This window comes from Coenobita brevimanus, chromosome 29, assembly GCF_032717465.1.
Source record: "Coenobita brevimanus isolate Jiangsu-jjx chromosome 29, ASM3271746v2, whole genome shotgun sequence".
In the NCBI taxonomy this organism is placed as follows: Eukaryota; Metazoa; Arthropoda; class Malacostraca; order Decapoda; family Coenobitidae; genus Coenobita; species Coenobita brevimanus.
Window position 1 is genome coordinate 44,932,280 of NC_136982.1, and position 25,231 is coordinate 44,957,510.

The following is a 25,231-nucleotide window of genomic DNA, read 5'->3' on the forward strand; positions in this document are numbered from 1 at the left end:
CATGTCACCGATGAGATAGGGTTAAACTGGGGGTGTGGCTTAGTTCTATTAATTTATTAGTCTATCATCCAATCATTTATAGCCCCATTAGGAGCACAAGGACCTGGAACTAAGCAAATTGGTCCTGATATTTAAAGCAACTGACCATTCCCTCTCACATGAGTGCCATTAAACCCCCAGTCACCTCTAGGATTCCTCTAAGTTGAAAGAAAAGTATAATGGGCTGGTTACTCCTAATGATGGTGAAATGGTGTGGCAGATGTGCTAGTGATGACCTTACATGCTGTGCTACTAATAATTCAGTGTACTACTGCAATGTCTATGGTACTAATTCTGTATACTACTGCAACATCTATGGTATTAATTCTGTGTACTATTGCAATGTCCATGGTAATATACATACTTGTGAGAAACACATGAATGAACTTGCATGTTACACAGCAAAGATTCATGTGGGGAACCCAACAACTGAGCCACTCCACAAAACTGTCTCAACCAGCAGGGCTTAAGTTACGTACATACAGTCAAACACTAAAACCCGTTCACCTCTCCTGCCTCTGTTTCATCACTGGGTGACGTGACATTGTGGACTAAGATGCGTAATATCATTCATATGTGATAATATGCACCTTTGCCCTCTGTCTCATTCAAGCATCTATGAATCCAGCAATAAGAGAGACAGAGGAGGTGGCTTTGTGTATTTGACTTTACTGGCTTCATGGGGTTCTAATGTACTTTGTATTGTATAGCTGAAAAAACAACAGACACTAATACATTTATCGATCAATATTAACCTTTGAACCCGTTTAAGTTTTGAAAAGCATTACATACATTACTGATCAAGACAAAACATAAAATTAACATACTATACAAAAACTGATATATTATAAAACTATCATAAAACATTTTTCCATGCCGGAATTAAAAAGAAGTTAAAAGATATTTTATTAATTTTTTTTGAAGGGGCAATGTGACTTGAGGCTATTTGCATAAAGAAAAGCAACACACTAATTACCAAAACAATGGATCTTTTACTATACAGTTCGTTACAGAAACATCTTTGACTTCACACAAGAATATGAAGGCTTAATAAGTTTTTTTTTTTTTTTTTTAACTTTTTGTAACTGTACATGGCTTTTTTACTTATTTATATATAGGTACTACAATATTTACAATGTGTGTGATTTAGAAATTAATATGTAATACCATAAACACATAAAATACTGAAGGTTAGATCATCCTGGAATCATAGTGAATCATTATTCTTAATTATACTACAGTACTACACTATCTAAGGAAAATACTGATACAGATGGCTGTTGGATCCATGAATCTTTCTGTCGGCGAAATCCTTCAGAGTGAACCCAGAATCATCACTTTTACTTGAGGTTGGAGGTTGCAAGGAAGAGCGCAGGACACCAGCATAAGTTTTGCTGTCTTCGTTGCTCAAAGTGTTACTATATACACCAGATGAAGACTGTCCTACAGTATGGGCTACATTCTTTAGACCAAGTTCCCCATGAGATGAAGTATAAGTCTTAAGGTTATCACTGTACACGTGCCACATGGACGAGGAATTATTAATACTTCTGTCAGTGATGTGGCCAATGGTTTGCTGGTTTTGACTCATATTCCTTACTGAATTAGCTGAAGTGTCCCGACTCCCCCGTCGCAAATAGAGCGGTAGGCTTGGGGTTCGGTAGCCAATTGGACCTACATCTCCAACGTCAAGCTGAGATAAGGGTTCTACTAATCTGTTCAACCCACTAAAACCTGGTGGGGGTGGAATATCTTTTCTCTCCCTATGTTGCAGTTCCTCAGGGTCTCTTCCTGGAATGGGTCTTGGGGGTTCTTTAACATTAACAGAGGGACCACCTGGAGCACGTGACATAACCTGCCCAGGAAAACCAACATCGTGGATTTTATGTTTCCCGTGCATTGACGCCTCCACTTCCTGCACCGTTACTATCTTCCCTACTGGTACATCAATCTTCCCTATATTTGAGGAGGACATGGACCAAGGGTTGGGAGAAGGGGTAGGGGCAGAGGAGTTTAGCATTCTATTCCCAAAGTTAGGATTTCCTGCCCATGAATTAACAGGAGACTGGCACATACCTTGAGAGTCTGCCCTGGCATCGGCATCAGACTCAAAGGAGCTCCACTGACTTGAGGGCTTGGAAGGAGAATGGTCCCCTATGAGCTCGTCAATTATGCGAACGACATCGGGGATGTCTGAGGCTGGCAGCGCAGTATCATCAGATGAAATGGTGCCGTTAGAGTGAGATGCAATGGCACCATTCGAGTGTGGAGGCGGCAGCGAGGGGCAGCGTGCAGGCTCAGGAGGCAGAGGGGGTGGTGGTGGTGGGGGTGGCTGCAGGATGATGTTTCTCGGAGGTACAGGTGCTGAAGGCATCCCTGGATTCCTCCCTTCACTTAAGCTTGACTGGGAGCTGGAAATAAATCATCATCATCATCATCATCATCCCAAACTCGTTTCCCTACCCAAAAATAGGGTGAAATAGGGCCAGTGAGCACGGAAAAGAAAACTAAGCAAACATGCCCAATTCATTTTATATATATATATATATATACACACAGTATACACACACAACATATATATATCCAAGTTTTTCTTTTTTTATGCGAGGAAGAGGGAACCAAAGGCCATGGGCCCGCTATTATTGCTCCTTCCAAGAGAAAAACTAAATACAAGAGAGAGCCAAATTCAAGATCCAATCATTTCGAGATGCCTGGACACACTGTGTTTGAAAGACTGGAGATCACAGGAAGCAGGAAATACAGACAGAGGGAGACAGGTCCAGAGTTGACCTGTTGCATACAACTTAATAAATCAAAAATAATACTTGGTATATCGTAAAATGCATTATAGTTAAAATAACAACCAATATACAAACCTCTCTCTGGAATGTGTAGATGATGGGGACTCGCTCTCTGCTCTGATGGATGCTGGCCTTAATGTGTGAGATGAGGCGGTACTGGCAGGGAGATGACGCTCAGGGAAGTGAACATTATTTAGGAACTGATATGACTTCTCCCCTTCAGGTGGAGGCAACATTCGGCTAAGCTGATTAGAAGGCAAGGGCATGGGGTTTGGGCGGTTAAAGCGTTGGCGCAGGTTGGACTGGCTAGGCAGGATGGCAGGTGGAGTAGATACCTGCCTAAAGTGCTGGTAGTGTGAGGGCAGTGCTCCCATATACATACTGCGGTTTATGGCTTCAAATTCCCCCGGGCGACGAACAATAGGCATGCGGTGAGGCACATTGCCGGGTGGGTAGGGATACATTGGAACTACACCCGGGGGCAAGGGATACTCATAATTATGTGGGTCTATGTAGGGTGCTGAGACAGGTCCCACCATGGATGGCGGGCGCAGTGTGGATGAAGCTATAAGGGGCTGGCCAAGTCTTGGTTGCTGGGGCCGCACTATCTGTGTTTTAGGCACTGGATTGTAAGAAAGGTGAGACCACGGTGGCTGTGGGATGTGGGTGTGGGGAAGATAAGGCAAAGCCTGAGGGCCCAGCATATGGTGCACGGAATAGCTTGGGATATAACTATATGGTGAATACATATTGATGTACGGAGACACCGCTGGCACTACTGGTAAGGGTGGCATGGGAGGGTAGTAAAGGTACCGGGGTATGAACTCCGGGGCCAGGGGGTTTAACACATAGGTTTTCTTCAGTTCAACTCCATCTAACTGAGCTCTTAATGATGACCAGGAGATTCCATACAGAGATCCAGCTTCTGAACACAGATGAAGAAACCTTTCCCAAAGCTTTCTGTAACAAAATAAGTAAGAGTCAGAATTAAGATTTAAGCAGTACAACAATTATCATATTATCCCAGCAATAAATATGAGTGTGTGGTAGGTGAAGGCTTTTGTGATAGGTGGGGCACCCACTGTATGTTGCAATATCTTCAGGTGACTCTACAGTCAGTAACATGCAAATGGTTTCTTGTATCCCAGAAACCTTTTACTACATTTGGTGGTCAACCATAATGAAACGACACCTGGTGGTCATGAGGGTTTAGGTGCTCTAACCCTAAGTGGCATTATATTAGCATAAAACAACAGTCACCCCTTGGAGTTGGAGGATATATGCAGCTGGAGTGCCTTAACTCACTACACCACCAGGTGTCTAAAATGACATTGGAAACTAGCCTGCACTTTCCAACCGAGCAGAGTGAGACAGGATCCCCCACCACGGCCACCAGACTCTGGGCACGCGTGATTGCCGTTGTGAGCAGCTTGGCATTGGACAGGAAACCAAAATCAAGTCCTTCATCCCCAGCTTTGCATGTGTGACGAGTTCTCACTGTTGACAACACAATCACCCGGAACTGCTTACCTGCAAATACACAACCATCACCCTCAGGCAGGGAACCTGACCACACATAGATGAACCTAAAGTTTCACCTGAGACACTGTCAAATAATAAACATCATGATCACAAGAAACTGTTTGTCTGCGAATATACAAACACCACTATCTGACAGGAAACTTGGTCATATGAAAATGAAGCCAACGTCCAAAATGAGATGCTTACACTATTACAAATCTTAATACACACAGTGATCACAAGAAACTGACTGCATAAACACAAAATCATTCTTCTGCAGCAAGCACTCAGCCACATGTAGCGTCAAGTCCAAGATGAAAATCTTACAATGTTAGATCAGTTATTATACACCACAACATTAAGATCATCATCTCTGGCATCTTGCTCACCCCCTATGAACACCCGGGAAAAGAATGGCCATGACAGAAGCATATCCAGGCTACCTTATCCTTGCACACCTTTCTCACTCTCTCAAATGCTCCTCTTCCTCTTCCTACTCTTTCTTCACTGTCCTGTTCCACTCTCTTCTTTCACACCATATAAGGCAGCATATGACAGGGTGGATATACAAGGATTGTGGAAAGTGTTAAGAATATATGGAGTAGATGGGAAGTTGTTGAATGCTGTGAAGAGTATGTATGATGGTGCTAAGGCTGCAGTGCGTGTGGATGGTGAACTGAGTGAATTTTTCTCTTTGAAGGTTGGGTTGAAACAGGGATGTGTCATGTCTCCATGGTTGTTCAATCTGTACATGGATGGGGTAATAAAAGAGGTATAATGTAGGGTAGTGTATGTTGGAGTGGCCCTGGTGAGAGAGGGTAGTGTTTGGAAACTCCCTGTACTGTTGTTTGCAGATGATACTGTGTTGTTGAGTGAAGACGAAGGGGAGCTGCAAGGCTTGGCGGATGAGTCTGGGAGAGTGTGTAAGAAAAAGGCTCAAAGTAGCTGGGGCTACTTTGAGCCTGTTTGTGGTGAACCATTCGTGTAATGTGTTGAGGGAAGGCTGGAGGATGTGAGTGGCTGTGACTGCATTTTGGTGTGTACATGTAAGTGCTATGTCGTCTGTATAGGAAGCTATGTGTATTTGTGGTGTGTGGGGTGTGGGTATGTCGTGCATGCATAAGTTAAAGACAGTAGGGACAAAACAGATCCTTGGGGGACGCCTTTTGTGAAGTTACTGATGTTCGATGACTGACCAGCAAATGTTACATGTACAATGTCCAGTTATAAAAACATGAACATATGCATGTATGTATGGAAGATGGTGGACTGCATAGTGCAATCATAGTAACACAATCATTATCAACATTCTCACATCTTTTCTTATCCTGAGATGGGGTAGAGTAGGGTCCAGCGAGCCAGGAAAATATTCTAATACAGCAATAATAATAATAACAACAACATTATGAACAATAAAATAACTAAGCCACATAAACATATCTACTTTACCCACTTTGCATAAGCAGTACCTACCCTGCACATTGAGCACTCTCTCCACATTTATCTTGTACAGTTTGCGTTTCCTCAGCTCAGCTCTGATCCGCACCATCTGATCAGCATAGGGAGTAACCACGCCTATGGACCCTTCACCCACAGGACCCCACTCCAGTTTCGGCCAGTGGTTGATGATCTCTCCCACCTGCTCACAAACTTCATACACCTGTCACACAATAATAATACTGCAATAATGACAATAAAAATAATAACTAATAATAATAATAATAATAATAATTGTAGTAGTAGGAGGGGACGCTCATCATCCATTCACTCGATGTGGTGCTGCTCTCAGGTGTCTGCCTTTTCTTCTCTTCGTTCCTTCTTTCCTTCCTTCCTTCCTCTTCTGCCTTTTTTTTTCCTTTCATCTTTCCTATTCCTTGTCTATGGGTGACTCTACACTGAACAACAACCATTTGCTACGTTGGGTGGTAAAAGCATATAACCAAATTATGGCGCCTGGTGATTTGGTGGGTGATTCAGGCGTTCCAGTTGGAATGAGCCTGTGTAGGTTTGTATCCAAGGAATGGTTGGGGTTCACTGCTCTCGTAAAGCCACTCTGGGATGAGTGAGATTAGTCACTCTCACCTTAAATATCAAGACCAATTTGTCTATCCCCGGGCTCCTATGTTCCTCATGGGGCAACAAAGGATTGGATGACGAATGAATGAATGAATAATAACTGTACCATCTATAAAGGCTCCAACATGCATATATCAACAACAATAGTAATAATAATCATTCCTTTATCATTCAGCGGCCATTCCTACATGGCCCCATGAGGAGCATCCGAACCCAGGACTAGGTAAGTTGGTCATTTACGATGAGGGTGACCTGCCTCACTCATCCCTGAGTGGCACTATGTGAGCAATAAGCCCCAATCACCCCTTGGATTTAAACTTTCAACAGCTCAATCCGACTGGAGCACCCAATTACCCATTAAACCACCAGGCACCAAAATTTGGTTACATGGTTACCACCCAGCATAGTAAATGGTTTCCTAGTGTACAGGAAACCATTTGGCTTGTCACTCAGTGTTGTCACCCGTAAGCAGATGGAAGAGGAAAGAATGAAGGAAAGAAAGACAGAGAAGGAAGTAAGGAAGACAGGAAAGGGCAGGCACCTGAGAGCAGCGCTACATCGAGTAAGTGGATGGTGAGCGCCCCCACCAACAAAAATAGTAACCTAATATAAAAAGTTATGGTGAAAGAACTATGAATACTGAACCACAAAATGGTCACCTCAGAATTATTGTAGAATGCAGTGGAGTTGGGGTCTTGGAAGTCCTCCCCTCTGGCAGTGAAAAAGGTGAGTGGGTGGAACTTTGGATGAGCCGTCTGCTTGCCACTTGCTAGTAGTCGGCCCTCATAGAATAAATCCGATGTGTACTGTGAAACAGATATACAAGAAAATTAATAAGGGAAAACATTCACAAAACTCTCTGAAACTGCCCTCATACAATAAATCTCATGCATGCTGTTAAAAGAAAAAAAAAAAAAATCATCATTCATCATCATCCAGACCTCCTTTCCCACCCTAGGGCAGGGTGAGGAGTAGCAACATCCAGACAGTCCACATTTCCCAATCCAATGGGCTTCCTTTCACTCATCATTCAAGTCCCCGGAATCCTGGGTCCATCTGATTTGCTAAACCACCACATTCTGTAGCTTCACAGAAACGTATCCAACACAGTCAATCCAGACACTGTCATATTAAAAAGGGGTGCCGAATCCCTAATATGTGCTTCTCCTCACAACATTCATCCAGCCAGCTCAATCTCTTCTCAGTCCCCTAGCCTCATAGACTTCCATACCTCTCTTCCTCATGCGCTCATTCACCATATCCTTCCACCTTCTCCTTGGCCTACCTCTCCCCCTCCCTCCTTCAAATTTACTCAGACATACCTTTTTCACCACTCTATTGTTATCCACTATGTTATTCTGACACTGAGCTATGGGAAAAGGGCTGCAAAGAGGTGAATATATCTGTCAAGTTTAAGTTAATGAAGTACTGTTATAGGAAAAAAGTCTGCAAAAAGGATGGATATTATCTGAGAAGTTTAAGTGAATGAACTACAGTTGATCTCACCTTGATGATGGCAGAATGTGATCGATAGTTTTCCACAAGCATAATTTTGCACGGAGAGTCGGCAGGGTAGAGATCATAAAGGCGCTCAAGAAGGGATGTGCCGAGTCCACGCTCCTCACAGAATGGTGAATATACCTGGAGATAATTGGACAAGTGGAGAAGTTCGAGAGGTGAGAGATTAATGAAGTCAGTGTATGTGAGTGAGGTGGAAGGGGTGGCCGAGGATGAGATGGTGTGGAGAGATATAAGAGAGAGGAGGGCATAAGCTGGGGGGAAGGCAGTGAAATGGCAGGAGAAAGGCCGATGTGGAGGCGATTTGTTTGTGGCCACCCCTTACAGGATTAAGGTGTCTGGCTATTGACAGACAGATAGATAACTGGACAATTATATCTCATCATTCTTCTACAGTGGCATGAATCTACGATAATCTTTATATTTCACAGAGGAATCTCGTTAATTTTTATATTTTGCAAGGGAATCACCATATTGTTAATCTTTATACTTTAGAGGAATCATCATCTCGTCAACTTTTATATATCGGTGGGAATCACCTTGTTGTTGATCTTTACATTTCAGAGAAGAATCATCTTGCTGGGACTAAGGTAGCATATATCGAGAGAAGTTTCGTCTTCTCCGTTACACTGTAGGAGTTCTTGGTCAGCCTCAGTCTCAGTCAGTGGCATTACATCTCTTGGGCATCAAAACTATAGAAGGTCTGGGGTATTCTAATCAATAGATCAGCAGGTGCCTAAAAGTGCCAAAATCAGGAATTACATGCATCTCTGAAAGGTCTTACATACTTTTGACCTGTTTTCACCTGATGGAACTGGGCTGCTTACTAATTTGTGGTGACAAGAGCTTCACTGAGCCTTAGTTATGATGTAGGAATGTCTCCTAGCTTATTAATGATATCCACCTTCCTGTCTGACAACACTTGGCCATCAAGTGAGCTGAAAGGGGATAGGGATCCTTGTCAGGTTAGAATAGCAGTTACAATCACAGACTCATCTAAATGTGAATCTCATGGACTGCAGGTTAACCTGCCCTTCTTACAGGGTCCACCATCCTCCTTTTGGGGGACATGGAGGTGAATGAGGGACATTTGTAACACCTGACAACTCCACAACCTAGACATATCTGTGCCACCGTAAGAAGGCATCCCTCTACAGCTCTGAAAGGTTAGATAAAACCCACTAATACTTACCTCTGGGCTAAGCTGCATGTAGTCCCCAGCCAGAACCAATCGAGTGTCGTGTTTTGCCAAAGCTAATGGTGTCAGAGCCTCGCATTCCATAGCCTGTGCTGCCTCGTCAATTAGGATGTGGCTGAACACTCCTGCATAATCAATCAATATATCCATCAATCAGCCAATCAAATGACTGTGAAAGTGTTCTGCTCCAGCCTCCAAATCGGAGATACAAATCACTGACATCTAAAGAGTAACCAGACTGGGGGGATAAATAACAATTAACTTTCTATATCTAGAAAGGCCAGGTAGTAGAAGGTCTTCAGTTTTGTAAAAAATTTTTTATTTCACTAAGGACTTCATAAATATGTTCAAAAAGGCAATATCAATGAATGTGTCTATATGATAACTACAAAGAGGAACTGGGGCACAATATTAACCCTATCAGGCTTCTGGGCTGGGCAGATTATGTCTATGCTAGAGTCAGTCACTCTAATGCTGGCCTACATCTTCATGCAGCAATATTATTCTTTGATCGCTCCGTGTAAATACACTTTTCATAACAGAATGTTGGTTTGGGTGTCGTTTTAAAGCTGAACAGTTGTACTTTATCACGGCATGTTCAAAAAGGAAAACAATGAAACTAAAAAGTCAAAATGACAAGTTGAAGTTAAGCGAAAACCAAAAATTTTATACTTTGCCGTACAAAAAATATTCTGCCCAAAAAAACTAATATATTAATCTAGTTTAAACCATGGAAAACTACAATAAATTACCTTTATATGATACATAGATTATGGCTATTTCTGCATCTTATTACACAGTAATGTGAAAGGAAAAAGATGCACAATTTTTTATGACTTGGCTGCGTATTCACTTCATGATCTTATTCTTTGATCAGTCAGTGCAAATACACTTTTTATGATACGATGCTGGTTTCATGTTACTTTGAAGCTGAATAGTTGTACTGTACGGTAGTATGTTCAAAAAAGGAAAACAAAGAAAATGAAAAGTCAAAATGATGACTTGAAGTTAGGCAAAAAACAAAAATCTTATTCCTTGTCATAGAAAAAAAAAAAAAAACTGTATGTATATATATATATATATATATATATATATATATATATACACATCAGAATCTCAAAGGGTTGAGTGCAAGGAGGAAGAGGAAGAGTGTCAGAGATAGTTATGTGAGGATAAAGCAGCTTAAAGGCAATTCTGCCACGGCATCCCGTCAGGAAGTTTATAGACTCTGTTTAGTTTAACTGGGTGTAAAATTAGCCTCTCCCCATCTGGAATGCTGAACTATAATTAGAGATTAACACCAGATTAAAGTGCTACTCATGAAAAAGTGCTATGAAAAGTATGTATAGCAGCTGTTACTCTTACCACTGAGCTATACGTCTTAAATCAGACTTGTCAGATCTAAATAATTTTCCCTTTAACCCCTTGACGCCCAGAACGTATATTCATTGTAATTTGGTTATCATCTGACAATTTTAATGAATATGAGCAACATTTTATAGATAATTGTTTCATATCCTTGTCTACTAATTAATTGGGATTATTAATTTATTTTTTATAATTGTATGACTAACAACAGACGATTTTATTTTTATATATCAGAGGAGAGACCTGGGCGTGAAGGGGTTAAGGTTTATTATTTGTCATCATCATCAAATCCCATGTTCCCCATTAGGAACGTAGGAACCCAGGGCAAGGCAAGTTGGTCCTGACATTTAAGATGACAGTGACAAGCCTCATTCATCCCCGAGTGGCATTACGTGAACAATAAACCCTGACCACCCCTTGGATATAAACCTGCACAGGCTCAATCCAACTGGAGCACCTTACTTACCTACTAAACCACCAGGCACAATAATCTGGTTATATGGTTAAGGTACCACCCATTGTAGTAAAATGTATCCTAGTGTACAGGAAACCATTTGGCTTCTCACTCAATGTAGAGTCACCCAGTGTAGTAAAAAGTATCCTAGTGTACAGGAAACCATTTGGCTTCTCGCTCAATGTAGGGTCACCTGAAGCAGAAGGATGAGGAAAGAATGAAGGAAAGAAAGACAGAAGAGGAAGGAAGGAAGGAGGGAAGAGAGGAAAGGGCAGTCACCCTAGAGCAGCACTACATTGAGTGAGTGGATGGTGAGTGCCTCCACCTACCATTATTTCTCCAATACAAATACAGTATGTCTAGTACAGCACTGTTTTCTGATCTAATTACAGCACTGGATGAAAGGCCACTGTAATTACCTTTCTCCAGCCTCAGAGATGCCAGGTAACGGGAGGTGTTGAGTGTAGCTACAATGACTCGGTGGGCAAGAATCTCATCTTCATTCGGCATCACAAACCTTCTCACGCTCTGATCAGTCTCTATCAGGCAATACTGGAAAAAAAAAAAAAAAAATTATAAACATACAACAGCATTTTCTTACAATAAAGTTTATCTGTCACCATCATCAACTGGACCTCCTTTCCCACCCTACGGCAGAGTAAGGAGTAGCAACACTCAGGCTCCTATGACTCACTCACCTGAACAATATACTGGAGTCTGACATTAGCTGCAACAGAATACTAGAACTCTTCCATTTTTGTTATCTACATGTTGTTCTCTTTAATCAGATATAAAATTGGCTTCTCTCCTTCTTGAATGCTGAGCTGTAACAAGAGGCTAACACTAGAATATGATGCTATTCACAAAGAATTTCTATGGAAAGAACTCTGAGCCACAGTAATGTCTTCTACCACTGAGCTACATGAAATGACCTGCAAAGGGATGAAAATCTCTGCCTACCTAAAATTAAATAACTCTAACTAGCTGGCAGAGGTCAGGGTGACATTGAAGCAATTCATTTATGACCAACTCTTCTGGATTAAGGCACCTAGCTATAAACAGATATGTGCTTCACCTGCTGAACATCAGGATGCACAGTGGTGACCCAGCGGTTACGATAATAGATGCGAAGCGGTCGAGCCTCAGTGTTGCCGGCCTCAACATATGGATGAAGGTAGTCTTTGATGTACAGGTCTGCAGCACTGGTAAAAAAAAAAAAAAAAAGGAATGAGATAACCAACTATAACAGAAGCTGCAAACCAGGGTGATACCATACATCACTAACACTCACAAAACACATAACAATGCACAAATGAAATTTTTGTATGGTAATTCTGCCAACAGTTGTAGAAGGATGCTATGAGTACTAAAGATGTAAATAAAATAGTCCACTGTGGTTCCAATATCAACTCACCTGCAAAACAGACATACTCTAAGCCTAAATGATGGCTCTTGGTGCTGGGGAGGAACCCTTTACTATGAAGTCACCAATGACTGGGCAGCTCCACTGCCTGGTTACACAAATGTCCCTTATCTCCCTTCCGGTCCTCCAAAAGAAGGATGATGGACAGCAGAAGAATGGCAAATTCACCCTGTAGTCCATCAAGTTTTCATTCAGATATGACTGGGGCTTGTTACAATAAGGACATGATCATTCATTTAATTTTATCTTGTTTACAAAGGCTCCAACACGCTTGAATGCATCGGCCTTGGTCACCTAATGGCAGCTCTTCATGCTGCTCGATCTCTAGCACCCTCCATTATTGTTTTCCAGCACCAAAGATTTTTGAAAAATAAGATCACCTTATCAAAAGCCTCTCTAAGTTCATGAAAGTGAGAGAGATTTCTTTCTTCTTCAAAGTGTTCTGCATTGTCTGACTATAAAAGTGCATCTATTGTATCCTACCTGGCATGAATGCAAATTCAACACTGCCAGCTTTTGCTCTTGCTAACAATGCTCTCCTACACCCAATCAGCTTTTTGTAATCTGGTCTTAATAACTTCAGACCCCTGCAGATGCCACAATAAAACACCTCACTTTCCTTTAGAAACTCATACATACTCTTTACAACTAGTCATGGTGCCTTCTTTTACAGGTGCACTGATTACTACCCCACATCTATAACCCCATCATCATCATTTCCACTGACCAGATCTTGTGCCTTCTTTTACAGGTGCACTGATTACTACCCCACATCTATAACCCCATCATCATCATTTCCACTGACCAGATCTTTTTTCCCACCCACTAAGGGGTGAAATATGGTCTACTAACCAAGATAATCCTAATGGAAGGAGTAATTAACCAAAAGTCTGCCCAATCAAATGGATCACACTCTCATTCCCTCATCAATCAAGCCCCTGGAATCCTGACTCCACCTTACAGGCATAAACATTCACAATTAAGCATTTCATACTACCTACCAGCTTAAGTAAGTGAATAAATGGTGCCTGGAAGCAATGGATCTCACCTGTTTGAGTGAGTACAAATAAGGATCCGAGTATCAGGCTGTTGGAGAATCTGCTTGATACCTTGGGCAAGCGTGTAAGTCTTCCCAGTTCCATACGGTCCTGCAACAGAAACATGCACAAGTTAAAGGAAGCTATCTACACAAAAAATGCCTTTGGAATTATTACATGGCCAATGATCTAAAGTTCCACTTAGCACTATTTACAAGGAAAATGAGACAGACAAATGATGAAGCGAAGGAGTCTGTTTGTGTTGGTGTGAATGTAATAATAATAATAATAATAATAATCTGGCCTTTTGTTTCTCAAAAGTGCCAGTTCTTCCTTTTGGGAATTCACTAGCGCTCGACACACATACATTATACTAGAAAACATAAACAGAAATACTCTGAGATGGTTTGGTCATGTGGTGAGAATGGAGACTGAGAGATGACAAGGAGAGTGTGACTTAGGTGGAAAACTATATGGGTGAGAGAAGTGTGAGTTGGAGAGAAGGCAGCCAGATAGCAGAGGACAGAGTGACAGGGAGGCAATTCATCTGGCCACCCCTTAATGGATTAAGGCATCTAGCAACAGAGACAGACAGACATCTAGATAGATACATTATTCAGGTTTGAGAGACAATGGTATACAGTGATGAATAAGAAAAGATCAATAGGATGAAACATAAAATTGTCATTTCTCTATAAACAGACTCAAATCTCACCTCTGGCATAAACAGCTTAAGGAAATAATTCCAACAAAAACACATTAAAAATAAATTTCCACAAACAGCATAACACTGCACTAACTGAGATGGCTCTATTCTTGCCTTTGGAAAAAATTACAAACAGATCATCATCATGTGGAGAGGATGGAAGTGAGAGACTAATGAGGAGAGTGTATGCGAGTGAGACGGAGGGGGGGGGAGAGGGAGGGGGAGGCTGAGGATGAGATGGAGGGATGAAATGGAGAGGTATATGAGAGAGAGGGGTGGAGCTGGGAGCAAAGCAATGAAGTGGCATTGGACAGGGCAATGTGGAGGAGATTTGTTTGTGGCTACCCCTTACAATAGAGGCGTCTGGCAACAAATAGACAGACGGATAAATGGATCATCATCATCATCATCAGCAGCAGCAGCAGCAGCAACCACATCCATACCATACCACTTATCAACTCTGAGGCAGTTTGAAGGAAAAAATCTAGTCTGCCCCCCCCTCCTCCCAAAAGTCTGCCCACATGAAAGGGCCACACATTCATTCAATATTTAGGCCCCTGGAATCCTGACTGCACCTCACAGGCAAACACATCTACACTTACGCACTTCATACCACAAATAGATACTAACCAATAATCAGTATGGGAGGCAATACAAGTCCAGCTGGTGCAGTGATGGCAACTAAAGCCTCTTTCTGTTTAGGGTTTAATTTAGCATCAAAGTTTTCACCCCACTGCCTGTAATAAAGAAAGTGCAACTTAGTATCTCTATACAAATAAGCAGATCACATAAGAAAGACTATATGCAATACCAAGCCTATCAACCCTTGAGTTCAAGAAGCATCTCCTCAGCAAAAAAAACTAGTCTGTTAGCAACCAAACAATATACAGTCCAGTAAATGAAACTATATCATATGGTTGGAGTGAGATGTTTAACAGCAAAACACATATCAACAATATTAATCAACTTAACCCTTCCAATCCGGTAACATAATTTTTATTATATTCTCCTAATACATAGACTATCTTACTCAACTGAGGAACAATTTTTTGAACAGGAGGGGTTAGATATAGTCTTATTTAACCTTTCCATATATACCGGTATATGTATATATTTTAGTTATCTCTATTCTGCTTCTACACCTGCTGTACAGTGGCACTGACCACAGTTGTTATGCTGTCATGATGCTTTTGGCGTAATCACTCAATCAATCAATCAACCCCTTCACAAACAGAGATCTTTCCTCAATTGCATAGTATCACACCTTACGGTAGCTGGATTAGAATAAAAAAGGTATTGCCATAATGAAGGGGACTAAGAGTAAATGATCACCACATTATCAACAATTATCCCTCACTTGATAGGATTCCAGGGTATGATAGGTTCCAGGCTGACATCTGGGAAAATTATATCCAGCGAGGGAAGGCGGTCGAGGGCAGCATGCATCTCACAGAGGGGCAGGCGGTTGAGCTGAAACTGCACCTCAACAGTCACTTCCTCATCATCGCTCAGCTGCAGCTCGGACACGGCTCGGCTGGGAAAGCGTACATAGATCTCTTTCTTGGTCCTGTCCTCGATTAGCACCTCATAGATCTTGCGCCGCTCTGTCGTAGTCTCTTCCAATTTCCCATCTGGAGGGACACATGTTGGTTGGCTTAAACTGCCTGTTTTAGTGCATAAGGGATGCTGGAGAGGGATACTTTTATTTTGAATATCATCTCTGACTCCCTGACTTGAAGTAATGGTAACTATAACTGCCAATCCCTGGCCATCTTTGGAGTGTTGGGGCAGGAGGATGGGCCACCACAGTCCAGAATACTTACGAGAAGGAGACCAACCTGCACCCCTCATATTGTTTCCATGATTTAAAAAATACATAAATAAAAATAATGCCTAGAAACTGAAGAGCAAAGCCTAAGTCATTTCCCTTTCCAGCAAGAGCTCTACCATCTTGCTATCAGATGTGACTGCTTACATTTGAAAAAGCTAACTTCTAGACTTTTTATCTCATTTTGCTGAGCTTCCTATCTGTCATATAAAAATTACTCTTATGCCATAATTCAAGACTGCAGTGTATCAGAACAACAGTTCATCAGCAGCAGCACCATCATCCTCCTGATCCTTTTTCCCATATAAATATGAGGTGAGGTTGGACCCAGATATAAGCAGAGATAAAGTATGAGAATGAGAGTGTTCCAGTGAAATCAGACATACAATCATTCACATACCACTGACGCTCCCAAATTCTGGGCTCCACCTCAAACCTAATTCAATCATAGTGATATTTCAGTACTAAAACATTACAGATATCCATCCATCCATCATCCAATCCTACATTGCCCCATGAGAAGCATAGGAGCCCAGGGCTAGGCAGTTGGTACCGACAATTAAGATGAGAGTGATATTACAGATATATGTACCATAACATTTGTGCTATCATATTATTTGTGCTGACAGGCAGTGCTAAGAAAACTGTAATCATTATTATCAGCACCATCATGATGATCATTCCAATTTTTTTTTCCTCACTTAAGGATGGGGAAAAAAAAAAAAAAAAAAAAAAAAAAAAGCAAAGAAACATCACAGATGGAGGAATAATCAACAGCATGAATGATGAAATAGGCCACATACTCACACAACCATCATTCTATTCCTATTCACTATCATGGCAAAAAGGCACATTTCATGATGCATCTTTCATTTTATACCTGTTATCTCCAGATGATTTTGCTTCCTTCAGCATGACATTTTTCACACTGCAAAACTTAAAGGTACCTTCAATTACCCACTTCATACAGAGGTGCGTCTTAAGCTGAATTAAAACACCTGAAAACTGCAAGAATGACCATGAAAAATACATTATGGGACTATAGGACTTGAACAAGGTTCACAAGCATTCAGTACCTTTTAGCATGTCAGATCCCGCTGATACTCTTGACTCTCGTTTTCTATTTGGTGGATCAACTGTGGCCACAAGCATACTGTTGCAATTGGACAAGATCAATCGTCCGTGGAGTGAGTCTTCTGAGATTTCTGAAGATAATTCAAGTTTGCCAAAGAGTTCTCCAGGTCTGGAATATTTTGCAGTTGAAGCAGTAGATGGCAGGAGTAAATAACTGTTTGTAATTTGAAGAGTTGTTTTAATATTGAATGTGGATATCAAATCAAATTGGGCCAGCTCTTCAATATTTAGCAGATCATGCAATCTGCTCTGGTAGTTACTTTTAGTGGGGAATTTCTCCATGGAGGTCTGAGTGAACACAAAGTTTTCGTTGGTGGGTGGAGGGTAGGTTGCCAACAAACTCTTATCATGTGGGGTAAGTTCATGAGGCTTGGGTTCGAAGGGTATGATTTCCATGTTCTCGTCACACCATCTCTCACTGCGGGTAAGGATGGTTCTCTTGGTCTCCTCTAAAGCACTGAGGTCCTCCACTGGCATCACATCCACACACAGCCGCTGCATCAACACCGGCTCTGAGCCAAAGTCGAAGATCACAGCCTGCCTGAATGTTCCATAGATCAGAGTCTTGAAGCTGATGGTCACTTTGTACTCCTGTGGTCCCTGATGTTCCTGGTAGGCATCTGAGTCCACGTTTACCCATTCTTGGTTGTTTTCAGGTTTGTAGATCTTGTGGATGTGGTGGTAGTTGTCAATGTGTGTAACCTCAGATATTGTGAAGTGGTTGCGGTGGGCATCGTGCAGAAGGGAGATGACTCGCAGCGTTGTGAAGGGCTGCAGAGCTATGATCCACTCGTGGCTGCTTGGCTTTTGGGACACTCTAAGGTTTGGTTCCATGCTCATATTTACAATGATGCCATCACTCTGTGTAAGAAATATGGTCAGTGTCAATAAATTTCCATAAAGCTACACTGTATATTGCTGTGATCAATTCTGTAAAACTAATTAAGTCTTTTCTAGTAAAATATGCATGGTTATATCCATACATCCTTCATCCAATCCTACACTGTCCCACGAGGAGCATAGGAGCCCGGGGCTAGGCAAGTTGGTCCTGATATTTAAGATGAGAGCAACCAGCCTCACTCATCCCTGAGTGGCATTACGTGAGCAATAACTCCAACCATCCCTTGGATATAAACCTTCACCGGCTCAATCCGAGTGGAGCATTACAATTACCCACTAAACCACCAGGAGTCATAATTTGGTTATATGGTTACCACCCAGTGTAGTAAATGGTATCCTGATGTACAGAAAACCATTTGGCTTTGTCACTTGGTGTAGAGTCAACACAGGAAGAAAGAACAGGATAGAATGAAGGAAAGAAAGACAAAAGAAGTAGTGTAAAGTCACCTGTGGGCAAAAGGACTAGGAAAGAATGAGGTAAAGAAAGACAGAAGAGGAAGGAAGGAAAGCAGGAAGGAGAGGAAAGGGCAGACACCCAAGAGCAGCACAACATTAAGTGAGTGGATGGTGAGTGCCCCCACCTACCACCAACAAGGCTATATACAAGGCCAAATGTCACCTTCATTTGAAACATCCATGCCAACCATATCTACCATCCCCACACATCCCATCTGACAACTAGCTATCTTGTCTTCAGACACATCCATCAGGAACACCCTAGATGCAAACCACAAACACCTCAGATATGCCCAAGTTGTACACTACAAACATCTCAGTCTTACCCGAGATGTACAACACAAACACCACAGACCTGTCCCAGATGCACCGCACAAATGCCTCAGACTTGTCCCAGATGCACGCACAAATGGTTGTGACCTGTCCCAGATGCATAACACAAACACCTCAGACCTGTACCAGATGCACAACACAAACACCTCAGACCTGTACCAGATGCACAACACAAACACCTCAGACCTGTACCAGATGCACAACACAAACAACCTCAGACCTGTACCAGAAGCACAACACAAACACCTCAGACCTGTACCAGATGCACAACACATACACCTCAGACCTGTACCAGATGCACAACACAAACACCTTAGACCTGTACCAGATGCACAACACATACACCTCAGAAATGTCCCAGATTCACAATACAAACACCTAAGACTTGCCCCAGATGCACAACATAAACACCTCAGACCTGTACCAGATGCACAACACAAACACCTAAGACCTGCCCCAGATGCACACCACGCTGCAAAGGCAGAGTATCGTGTTTATTTGTCACCATGCCAGGTGAAACAGACCACAAAAAGATGAAAATCTGTGCCAAGTTAAGGTAAAAGAACTGTATCATGACAGACACAAAAAGGAAAGACATTTACCAAGACTCACAAAAGAAGAGTGACAATAATGCTGTACTCTGTCAATCTTAAACTTGGGAGAGATTTTCATCCTTCTGCAGCTTATTTCACACACAGTAAACCCTCAACATAATGAACCCCGGTACTGCAGATTTCAGATATAGCAAATGCCCAAATTGCGACCAAACTTCTCCTGGATTTTGCGAACAAAGGTAGTTAAGTGCGGGGGAAGTTCCTGAATCAACCCTGGGTGACAACAGCATCTCTTCTTGGCACAGGAGGTGTACTTCAACAGCATCCCTTCCTGGCACAGTAAGTGTACTTCAACGGCATCCCCTCCTGGCACAGTAAGTGTACTGTAACTACTACATTATACTGTATTCTTATTATAGGTATTGTATTCATATGTACAACTTCATACAGTACTGTATTTACATGTACAACTTCATAAACCATTGAATTCTCCATGGAAAACTTAATAGAGCTAGTTTAGGTTATGTCTGAGCACGTAGGACCGAACGACTTTCCTTATATAGGAAAATGAGTTCAGTAATCCCTCGGAAATACCGAACCCCTCGTATGTTGCGAGTTTTCAGACATAGCGACCCACCCCTTCCCCTAATTACTGTAGTTCGTTATATCGAGGGTTTTCTGCACTTCAATTGCAACATACGACAATACTATGGCTCTACACTTCTTCAAGACTAGCATAATATTCTCATGTTAATCCCTTGTTACTGCTCAGCATTCATGATAGAGGGATGGTAACTTTAGGCCGAGTTAGTGTGGACAAAAATACCTGCAACAGACTAACCTGAATGAACACGAAGGGGTATGGGGAAAAGACAGGAAAGAATAATTAACACTATCAGAAAAAAAAAACTGCCCAACATACTGTGATAAAACTTCCTGTAAATCCTGGATCACATCACAGGAAGTTGGAGAACATGAACAGATAACACGACTCTGTACCAAATGATACATAATAAACTAACATCAATAGTCACTCTTCACTTTTCTCACAATAATGAGAACCTAGGAAAAAAAAAAAAAAAAATAGAACTAATACTTCTTGTTGCAGCCCTAGGCTCATCAAGAGAAGCTCCTACAGTTCTTTTGTAGTGGCTATGATGAAGTACTGTCTGTCATGGGGTGAGGTACATCAGGTGAACAAGTGTTGTGGTGTACAGGACAGCAGTACAATGTGGGCACACACTGCAAGTTCTATTTTGTGCTGGTACTGAACTTAGGTTATATTAACCAGAGCCATATCACACTTACATCACTAGTCCCCATAAACCAACACACAAAATGTGGCTACAAAACATGTATGGAAGGAAGTCAGACTAAAAGCATCTCATTTCCTCTAGAGATAACTTATATTCTACAGTATAATTGCTCATAGTGGTAGGTGGGGGCGCTCACCATCCACTCACTCGATGTAGTACTGCTCTCGGGTGACTGCCATTTCCCCTCTTCCTTCCTTCCTCTTCTGTTTTTCTTTCCTTCCTTCCTCTTCTGTCTTTCTTTCCATCCTTCCTCTTCTGGCTTTCTTTCCTTCCTTCCTTCCTCTTCTGTCTCTCTTTCCTTCAATCTTTCCTCTTCCTTCTGTCTACAGGTGACTCTACAGTCACTGAGTGACAAGCCAAATAGTTTCCTGTACACCAGGAAACCACTGACAATGCTGGGTGGTAACCATATAACCAAATTTTGCAACTTGGTGGTTTAGTGGGTAATTAAGGCAATCCAATCGGTTAGAGCTGGTGAAGGTTTATATCCAACAGGTTGTTGGGGCTTACTGCTCACGTAATGCCACTCAGGGATGAGTGAGGCTGGTCACTCTCATCTTTAATGTCAGGACCAACTTGCCTAGCCCTGGGCTAGGAAAGAATATCTTGAAAGCCTGAAGAATGGGAATACAGAAAGTAGAGTCACTGTAAACATGATTGTTTTTTGGGGTGTGCAGAGAAGGAATGCAGTGCCAGGAAACCTGACCCTTGCACAGGTAAAGAACACTGTGAAGTGGCTAAAAAATGGGAAAGAAAATGGGGCTGATGAGCTGTATGTAGAGATAATTAAGTGTAGTGGAGAGAGCGGAATGAAGTGCTGGTTCAAGATATGTAAGAAGGCATGGATGAGTGAAACTGTGTCAGCAGAGTGGAAAAAGGCTGTGACTATATCCCTGTACAAAAATAAAGGTGAATGAAGTGAGTGCAAGAAATATCATGGCATAAGTTTATTGAGTGTCGTAGGGAAGGTATATGGAAGAATTATTACAGAGAATGTGAGAGAGATATCAGAAGTCCTACTGAATGATGAACAGGGTAGCTTTAGGAGTGGTAGAAGATGTGTGAATCAAATATTTGCAGTAAGACAGATAGTGGAGAAAGCTTGTGAGAAGAACTACAAGGTGTTTATGGCATTCATGGATCTGGAAAAAGCATATGACAATGCAGACAGAGAAGGACTGTGGAAGGTTTAGCGCATGTACAGCACAGATTGTATGCTGCTAGGTGCTGTAAAGAGTTTTTATTATGGTAGTGCGGCATGTGTAAGGGTATATGGGCATCTAAGTGAATCATTCACAATGTGGGTGTACAACAAGGTTATGTGATGTCCCCATGGGTGTTCAATATATACTGTATATGGATGGGGTGATGAGAGAAGTAAAAACATGAGTAATGGAGAGAGAGATGGCATTGGTAATGAATGGTGATGGATGGAATATTTCAAATTTGTTGTATGCTGAAGATGCAATGCTACCTGCAAATACTGGACAAAAGCTTGGTAGACTAGTGTAGAATTTTGCTGATGTCTGTGAGTGTAGTGCCATGAGAGTAAATGTAGAAAAGAGTAAAGTGATGGTAATCAAGAAAGAAGGTGACTCCCAGTGTGATGTTACAGTGAATGGAGACTGGAATTGGTGAGAGAGTTTAAATCCCTGGGTACAGTGATAGAAAAGGCAGGAAAATGTGCAAAAGAAAAGTAGAGTGACACAAGGAAGGACTGTAGCTGGTGCTCTGAAGGTCTCGATAAGAAAAAGAAGCTTCAGTGTTGCAGCTGCAAGAGGCTTACATGAATGAGTGTTAGTGCCAACTTTAACATATGGCTGTGACATGATGGTGTGGCATGATAATGAAAAGTCAGGAGTGAGAGCAGTGAAGATGGGCTGAGGAATGTATGTGGAGTACAGAGAGAGGATAGGATACAAAATAACGTCATTCGTGAAAGATGCGGAGTATGGAAGTCTGTGGACACCAGAATCAAAGGGAGTGTACTGTGATGGTATGGTGATGTGGAGAGAATGGATAGCAATAGAGTGGTGAAAGAGGTATATCTGAGCGAATCTGAAGGAGGGAGGAGGCAAGGTATGCCATGGAGAAGGTGAAGGGATGTGGTGGATGAGTGTGTGAGGAAGAGGTATGGAAGTCGGTGAGGATAGGGGACTGACAAGTGATCGAGCTGGCTGGATGAATGTAGTTAGAAGGAGAGCATGATCAGGGATTTGGCACCCCTGATTAACGTGACAGCATTCGGATTGACTCTATCGGATACGTTTATGTGAAGCTATAGAATGTGCTGAATGTTTTGGAGGTATCAGATAGAGCCAGGATTGCAGGGACTTGAATGATAAGTGAATGGAAGTGTGGCCCATTGGACTGGGCAAACTTGGGCTGTCTGGATGTTGCTATTCCTCACCCTGCTCTAGGGTGGGATAGGAGGTCCAGATGATGATGATGATGATGATGTTACTGATGAGGAAGTATCATTTAATGAACACTTAATAAACAATTACAGTATCCTTTATACAGCTACTAATACAAAGCTATCTATCTATCTATTGCCAGACGCCTCAATCCCGCAAGGGGTGGCCACAAACAAATTGCCTCCACGTTGCCCTGTCCCTCGCCATTTCACTACCCCACTCCCAACTCACACCCCCCTCTCTCATATACCTCTCCACCCCATCCCTCCATCTCATCCTCAGCCTCCCCCTCCCTCTCCCTCCTTCCACCTCACTAACATACACTCTCCTCATCAGTCTCTCACCCACCATCCTCTCCACATGGCCAAACCACCTCAGTGTGTTCCTCCTAATGCTTCCTATCACATCCACATCCACACCACAACGCTCCTTTACATCCTCATTGTCAGCCTGTCTCTCCATGTGACTCCACAGGCTCCTCTCAAATACCATTAACTCATTTCTACTGTTCTCACTCTCGACTTGTGTCCTTCCAACAACGTCCAAGCTTCACTTCCATACATTAGAGTTGGTATCACAATACTGTCATGTAGTAACTTTTTCACTTCCATGCTCACTTCCCTGTGTCTTATCACAGCTTTCAAGGAACCAGCAACCTTTCTTCCTTGTTGTACTCTTTCAAGCACTTCACCCTCCAAACTTCCATCCTTACTTATCATACTCCCCAAGTACTTAAACGTACTCACATTTTCCATTTCCTCACCATCCAACCTCACTGTGTATTCACTGACTTCACCTCTCTCAAAGACCTTCACTTTACTCTTCCCTACGTTCACCTTTAGATTCCGTTTCTTACACACTCTCCCAAATTCATCCACCAAGCCTTGCAGCTCCCCTTCGTCTTCACTTAACAACACAGTATTATCTGCAAACAACAGTACAAGGAGTTTCCAAACACTACCCTCTCTCACTAGGGTCACTTCAAAGCTGTGGGATATTAATTTCTGAAAAATTTAAAAATGTCATAATATCATGTCCAATGAATCATGAACGTATCTGCCAATCATCCCTCCAAGATAAATACTGTATATCTAACTAAAGACTGATATTCTTAGTAATCCAGACAAGATATTTTACTTTTACCTTTTTTTTTTTTTTGTAACAGGTAGAGTACAACCTCCCAAATCCAAACATCCAATTTCCAAGCACTCCATTTGCCAAAAAACTACTTTATGCGGTAGGTGGTTGTTGTTATCATTTGTCCTATCACAACCAATGCATATTTGAAGACCAAGTTTTCTGTGGATAAGTATAATAACAGATGATCAATTAATAATACAAGATACATCACTGTATTTATCATTCATAATACTGTAGGCTATTTTTTTTACATAATTTTCACATACCGGTACCATAGTTATCATTATGATTCTCTGTTCCAAACTATTCCACCTCCAGTAAGCCTTTGGAACCATGCATTAAGCATATGAGAGTTTGTACTGTCCCATGTTCAACTCTGTGTTAAGATTAGTCATATCTGTTCATGAAATCAGTCCTACTGTAGAGCAACTACTGTACTGCACTAAATTTCAGAATGAAGAAAAAAACACATCGTTCATTTACAATACCTTTTCAGATATCAAGGTGTCCTGATGCTGTGTCTGAGCAAGTCTCTCCAGCAGCTGATCAGAATATGATGCACCATGGAGCTGCTTTTCCCTGGCTTTTTCCAACTTCATGGCTCGATATTCAAAGCGTTCCTGCCATTCTATAAGCTCGGCATCACTGTGGGCCTCAATGCACTGAACTCCCATGCGGCATGAGTGAGTCTCCTTGAAGGTGGCACACAGGGAGTATTCATCTGCACTCAACCCCCTTGGAGGCGGTCGGTGCGTCCAGTCTCGTCCCTCGTCTGACATAATGGTGGTCTGGTGCTCCTGGCTTCGGCAATGGGCTTGGAGTTCAGCCTTGGTGTTCAGGTAAACATTGCAATAGGAACAGTGCTGCTGGCCCGAGGGTGAGCAATCTGTCCTTGACAATCTTTTCATGGCTGGTGATTTTGTCAGTTCACTTCTGCACATGACCTCACCCTCACCATCCACCCTCGGACTTCTGGATTTCTGCCTTACCCCGTGCATTTCTCGCTGATTGT

The 25,231-nt window shown here is 42.1% G+C and overlaps 1 protein-coding gene across 1 annotated transcript; it reads right to left on the minus strand.

Annotated features, from left to right (window-relative positions):
• Positions 1-1,224: 1,224 nt before the first annotated feature.
• LOC145394965 (ATP-dependent RNA helicase with zinc finger domain-like) lies at positions 1,225-25,231 on the minus strand. The gene is made up of 14 exons (XM_080268716.1): positions 24,708-25,231; positions 17,046-17,964; positions 15,499-15,772; positions 14,772-14,908; positions 13,447-13,546; positions 12,051-12,177; positions 11,395-11,527; positions 9,148-9,278; positions 7,944-8,078; positions 7,097-7,243; positions 5,835-6,021; positions 4,184-4,370; positions 2,916-3,800; positions 1,225-2,450 (listed from the first exon to the last, which is right to left on the minus strand). Exons 1-14 carry the CDS (start codon positions 25,215-25,217, stop codon positions 1,292-1,294), a joined length of 5,031 nt encoding a protein of 1,676 aa, XP_080124842.1. The 5' UTR covers positions 25,218-25,231; the 3' UTR covers positions 1,225-1,291.